Here is a 6,202-nt window from a genome sequence, read left to right as displayed (position 1 = left end):
TCATGCTGACTTTAAATAAATCCACCATCTAAATAAATAAATAAACAAATCATCTGCCATGTGTTGTGCCATGAAATAGTAAATAATAGTTTTGTAATAATAATTAATAAATGGCACCATTGCATTATCGTGATAGACATGTGTTGCATGTTATTTTTTACTTGAACCATGTTATTAAAATGTTTTGTTTTGCTTTTAAATGTTCTACGGTAATACACTGTTTTTATAACTGTTGGTTATACCATAGCACTAGGGACATAATGCAGCATTATATCATGTTTTGAGCATGTACCATAGAGCTACCAACTGTGCACATGCGTGGTTTATAAATATGGTCCCTGACAGGACCCTGATACATATCAAATTGGAATACCATCTCATAGCATCAGTATTTGCCATTCAGTACTTTTTGTAAGGGTAATTTTTGTGGTTGTAATTTAGTCATTTTAAAAAAATACTTTTTATTTTAATTTATGCGTTTTTGTCTCACAAAATGTCTTGTGCTTTTCATGTTTTCAGATATTTACAGAGTTATGGTTTTAATTCATAGGATCTAGGATAAAAAGACACAGAAAGAGACTTATTGAGATTTATTGATCATTCAGCAATCATAAATAGGCTCTGCAAAAGCAATGCTCAGCTCTGCTCACAGAGTTGATCCGAGAGCACAATTGCAGTAAATATTTACTACTGTAAATGACATCTTTAGTACTTCAGATGTTAAAATCCTTCATTATACAAAACACATTTAAAAAAATACAATACAAATGACCTGCCACAGAAAGTATCAGGTCATAGATTAAACAATTTAACAACAAAAACATTATTTCAGGGAAGAAAATCTAGATTGATCATTAATAATTTCGAATTTATGATAAATACAAAACAGTAGATATAACATTTCAACAACATGAACAAACAGAAGATCAGGCACATGGTAATAATGGCTGTATACTTACATGTGGATCACATTTTGGGATCGTAATTTAATATTAGAAAATAGCTTCAGTTTGTGTCATCTAGTAGATGCGCAGTGGTTTGAGGAATCTCTATAAAGCTTATGACAATCAAAGGCATCGTTTGATAGCTTATCGTGCAAAGTTGTGACAGGCACTCTGTGTTATCTGTGCTACTCTGCACTATATTTGGAAGTACAAATATTGAAAATTTGCAAAAGGATGAAAGAGTTTGAATCCACGTTTTAGCTGTGAACGTGAATCTGCATTTGAATCGAAGATGTATGTACATGATAAGAGATGATGAATCTGGGTGCTGACTCTGGGTTATGAGCTGTGCAGTCCAGCACGGTTAAAATAACTGCAGTCAAATGCACCAGATACATTTACCTGCATCAAAGTTGAAACATCTTTCAAATATTTGGCATTGCGAGCTGATGTTGAGCTTTTTACTGGACTTAAATCACAAGTGAGACGTTTGCGGACATAATCTTGAACCCTAATGAAATGACCTGCTGGTTGAACTGATATGCACGTCACTGATCTCTGCCTGCATCACCTCGGCCTAATGATGGACTACACTCTTGAAATGGAATACATAGACTATTAATTAATTTCCAACAAAATCCTTCATCACCCAACTAACAAAGGACAATGCATCTATGTGAACTTCTGCAGTTAATCCAGGATGGACTTCAAAGACATATTTGTTTACTCACAGGCCTTAACACTTACTTAGTTGACACATTTTAAACTATGACTTGCACTGCACACAAATAACTAATATTGGCATTACAGTATATTCATGCTGTCTAGCCAGAGGGGAACTGGCCCCCACAGTGAGCTTGGTTTCTCCCATGGTTATTTTTCTCTATTAACCAACATTTTATGGAGTTTTGTGTTCCTTGTCACAGTCGCCTTCGGCTTGCTCACTGGGGTTCTATATAAAATTAATAATTTATCTTTATACACAATTTACAATCAGATTTAATCAAACTACTCAATGATGAAGACTTTAATGCATGATTTTCTGTAAAGCTGCTTTGAAACAATGTGTGTTGTGAAAAGCACTAAATAAAAATGACTTGACTTAATGAACTTTAATTTAGATCATGATGCAACGCTATTAAGCTCGAACCCGTGTTGTGGTGTGACCCGCAGCTGACAGCTCTTGTGTTTCATGGTGAGCCCATACTCGGGCGTCATGTCCAACATTCCTCCTGTACCGCTGAACTTTAACCTCTGCAGCAGGATAGCCAGAAACAAAAAGACCTCGACACGTCCAATGTTCTCACCGATGCAGCGGCGCTTCCCCAAGCCAAAAACCAGCACCTTCTCTCCTTCCATCTTGTTGAGTTCTGTACCGTCTGCGCTGAGGAACCGATCAGGGTTAAAGGATGATGGATCTTTCCAAAGTTCTCTGTAGAAAGAGCCACCCAGTTCAGCTTTATTTCAGTAACAGAGTGTTACACCAAATTCTGACCACAGTTCTCCTTAATTCATTCCTGATAAATAGGCCCAAACAGAATCTGTTGATTTTTCAGCATTTTCTGCTTTGTATTTTATGGTAAAAATGGATTTAAACATGGTAAAATGGTTAAATGGAGTTGAGAGTACTACACTCTTATTGGTAACTGAAAGCATGATCAAATTAGTGTAGTGACACTAGGGCATGTGTAGAACTTTGTGAATGTTTGGATTTACCAATGTTGGTATATTATGCACGCACAGATTCTGTGTGATCCTGTTGTTAAATCACTGATCATATGGGAAACTTACGGGTCGTGATTGACTTGCCACTGGTTTACAAACACACAGGTGTCTTTGGGAATGAAGTATCCATTGAGTGATGTTTCTTTGGTGGTACTAAAAGAGAAAAAACAACAACATTATAACACTATTAAAACGCCTTTAAAACTGTTTGTAAATATTGCTTCAAGTTTACAGTTGCCCTTGTTGCATTGTTCCGTCTATTGATTGTGCTTGTTTGTCTGAACTCTTAAAACTTGATTCACATGTTCTTACTCATGAACGGGGAACTGGTTTCGCAGTAACTCACCAGTGAGGGATTGTGAATGGAAGGAAAGATGAATGCCGAAAGATCTCCAGAATAAAGGCCTCAAGCAGCGGCAGTTCAGATCTGTCTGACAGACGAGGCGCACGGTCCATTCCAATCTTTTCCTCTAGAGATAGCATTCAAAAAATGCATTTTTATGAGCCATTTGATCAAACACAGAAAACAGTAACATGTCTGTGCAGAAAGATTTCTGTATTTAATGCACTTTGTTTACATTGTTTAGAACAATTAAGTGTAAAATATGCTAATTAACTGTTTAATTGTGCTGCAGTTGAGTAACTGTAGATACAGTAGATATATGGATCTATACTCACTAAGTTCTCTGTGTAGTCTTTCCTGAATCTCAGGGTAAGCCACTAGATAGACAACAGCCCAGGAGAGTGCTGTACTGATAGTGTCAAAACCTGTTAATGAGAATCAAGCACCCTTTAAATCACACCAATATTAAAGAAACATCATAATGAGTCTATTTCACTTATTTCAGAACACTGATGACAGCTTCTCCATTAACTCACCAGCTCCAAAGAGGTCGTTGACAATTCCAACAATCTTTTCATCGGACACTTGGACATTTGAGTTCTCATCCAGCTTTCTGTCTTCGCAGTGATCGATGAGCGAATCGGTGATGTCACGGATGTTATCCTGAAACACATAAGAAGACATGTACATTGAGCTTCAATAATTCAGACCATAAAAGAGAAGCTGATGGTCATGTTGAAGAGCACCCACCTTGTTGAAGGTGTCATAGTGGTTCTTCACAATCTTCTGTATGAAGTTATTGAATCGAGCATTTAGTTCTTTGAACTTATTCAAGGATCTGCTGGGCAGGAACCGCAGGAATGGGATGAAATCTGAAGGGTTGCCACTACCCACAATCTTTCCAAACTCGTCGCTCATGGTGACCAAACCAACCAGCTCTTCATCATCGTGGCTGTAACGACGGCCGAAACATATTCCGCAGATCACGTTGGCCACGGATACCACGATGTGACGGAATGGATCGAAGCTTCCATCGGCCTTCATGACAGTGTGCAATCTTTCTATCAGATAGAGTCCCTCTTTGCTGACGTGCTCCTCAAGAGCACAAGAATATTCAGCGCTTTCTCCTTGCACGGTTGCAAATGATCGCAGGGCACTCATTGCCAGTTTGCGGCGGGCACGCCACACTCCGACCTGATCCGTGCTGAAGGCTAAGCTTTTCCCATCACTGATGAATTTGGTGCTGTATAGGTCAGGTCGCCCAGCGAATTCCTCTCCCTGTTTGAGGAGGGCCTGGCGGAGGGTCTCGTTTCCACTGAGCACCACCACCGGGCGCATACCAATCTGGATTTGGAAGACAGGGCCATAGCACTTGCTCATGGCAGTCAGGCTGAGGTGTGGATTGTTCCCAACTTCCAGGACGTTTCCGATTATGGGAAGAGGTTTTGGACCAGGAAGCTTCTGGAGCCCTTCTGGAATCTTAGTGCGCATGAGGCGCATGAGGAGATACATGATGCATATTGTTATGATGGCCACAAGACTCTCAGACACTGAGATGGGGCCCAACACTGGCAGTACTGACAGAGACATCTTTTCCTTTGTTTTTTTCTCTATAAGTGGATTTTCTTGCAGAGAGTGAACAGGCTACCTGCTCAAAACAAAACAGAGTGGAATAAATTAGAGATAAATTACCTCAGAGGGAGAGTGTGACACATAAAGAAAAAAGAGGGAAATAGACAGAGAAAGAAAGAAAGAAAGAAAGAAAGTGTGTTGTTTTCTTGGATGAATGATATTGAAAAAGGTGTGTCTGGTGTCTGCACTCTTCTGCATACCCACGTTAAGCTTATGCGATGAACTTAGCAACTCCTTACTGATATTTTTGCAGTTAAATCAATGAGAATTGGTTGGTTATGTGCATTTCACAGAATGAATTAATGAAAAATTACACTTTCATGAATGAATTGCTCATGGAGTGAACAGCCTGTGAATATATGTATAGAGAGAGAGAGAGAGAGAGAGAGAGAGAGAGAGAGAGAGAGAGAGAGACCTTCATTCAGAAAAATTATGTCATGTAGCTGTCTAGCAGAAAAAAATAAACTGTATCCCAAAAAGTCCAGTAATATCTAATAGCAGAGTTAGAGTTCTGATGTTTAAAATGATTAAATGAACATGCACACAAGTTAGAATCCTAAAAGAGTAAAATAGGAAAGTTTGTTAAATCTTAAACATAAAAACATGATTGAGCATGCACACATTCGATTAAGAAATTATAAATTATTCTCTAAAAATTATGTTAAGAAGTAACAACTATTTTGATCTAAAACATGAGTTTCTGTAATATATTTAATATGATTAAATATCCACGCACACTAGTCAATGTAGGCCTACAAGTGATTAATTATTCTCTAAAATTAGGAGAGGTGTTGATTTCAGGCTTACCTTTAGCAAATGGAAGAATAATTCCTTTTTCTGTGCTGAATGTGAAAGTCAATTAGCTGAGCTCCAGAGGAGTGCTGCAATATTCCAAAGGATACAACTTTTATAGAGAAAAAATCTTCGCGATTGGCTGATCTCCGTGTGACGTCAGGAAGCGTGGAAGAGCTGGACAATTCGTGAATGAGACAGATCAGAATGAGATCAGTGCGGAGTTTGTTCCAGTTGCCGCTGATCTCAGCAAGAGAGAACGAAATGCGTAAATAGTAAATGTTTAAGTTGAGTTCTTGTAGTGAGTTTCCAAACATTATATGTATTACAGTACAGAAACGTATGAAATAATACATTTTTCGCAGAAAGTTTTCAAAATAAATAAATAATTAAAACATCCCCAGCATTACTGATGAAGTAGCCTACAATCAAATAGCTCCTTATACAATGAAATAAATAAATAATTGTTTAATAAACCTTTTTATTGATATTCTTTTACAAACTGATACAGAAAATTAAGAAATCACAAATCTCTTCAAAGCATGTTTAATATTTTTTTTTAAATAAAATATATACAAATAAAAAATGTACAGTATTTTATTGATTAAGCGAACCTCGTTAAAAAGCCCATGCACAGTGCAGTGAAAAAAAAGCAGTTTTTCCTAAATCGTATTTATGATATTTTACAAAACAAATTATCATAAACAATACATGGGCTAGAAACAAAATTTAATTATTCACAAATAATATTTATAGAATTAAAACA

The 6,202-nt window shown here is 37.3% G+C and overlaps 1 protein-coding gene across 1 annotated transcript; it reads right to left on the bottom strand.

Moving 5' to 3' along the window:
- Positions 1-581: 581 nt before the first annotated feature.
- Positions 582-5,516, bottom strand: LOC127622880 (cytochrome P450 1A1-like). The gene is made up of 7 exons (XM_052097009.1): positions 5,452-5,516; positions 3,763-4,660; positions 3,549-3,675; positions 3,348-3,437; positions 3,016-3,139; positions 2,736-2,822; positions 582-2,376 (listed from the first exon to the last, which is right to left on the bottom strand). Exons 2-7 carry the CDS (start codon positions 4,600-4,602, stop codon positions 2,067-2,069), a joined length of 1,578 nt encoding a protein of 525 aa, XP_051952969.1. The 5' UTR covers positions 4,603-4,660; positions 5,452-5,516; the 3' UTR covers positions 582-2,066.
- Positions 5,517-6,202: the final 686 nt, after the last annotated feature.

This window comes from Xyrauchen texanus, chromosome 29 (assembly GCF_025860055.1).
Source record: "Xyrauchen texanus isolate HMW12.3.18 chromosome 29, RBS_HiC_50CHRs, whole genome shotgun sequence".
Classification (NCBI taxonomy): Eukaryota; Metazoa; Chordata; class Actinopteri; order Cypriniformes; family Catostomidae; genus Xyrauchen; species Xyrauchen texanus.
The sequence above is the reverse complement of the archived record's forward strand: the minus strand, read 5'-3'. Positions and strand labels throughout refer to the sequence as shown.

What these genes read in the sequence shown, in the direction of transcription:
- LOC127622880 (XM_052097009.1), bottom strand. Translation starts at nt 4,602, where the DNA reads ATGTCTCTGTCAGTACTGCCAGTGTTGGGCCCCATCTCAGTGTCTGAG. An exon ending in AAGACTACACAGAGAACTTA is followed by an intron (nt 3,140 to 3,347) that starts GTGAGTATAGAT and finishes TGCTATCTCTAG; the next exon opens with AGGAAAAGATTGGAATGGAC. An exon ending in CCATTCACAATCCCTCACTG is followed by an intron (nt 2,823 to 3,015) that starts GTGAGTTACTGC and finishes TTTCTCTTTTAG; the next exon opens with TACCACCAAAGAAACATCAC.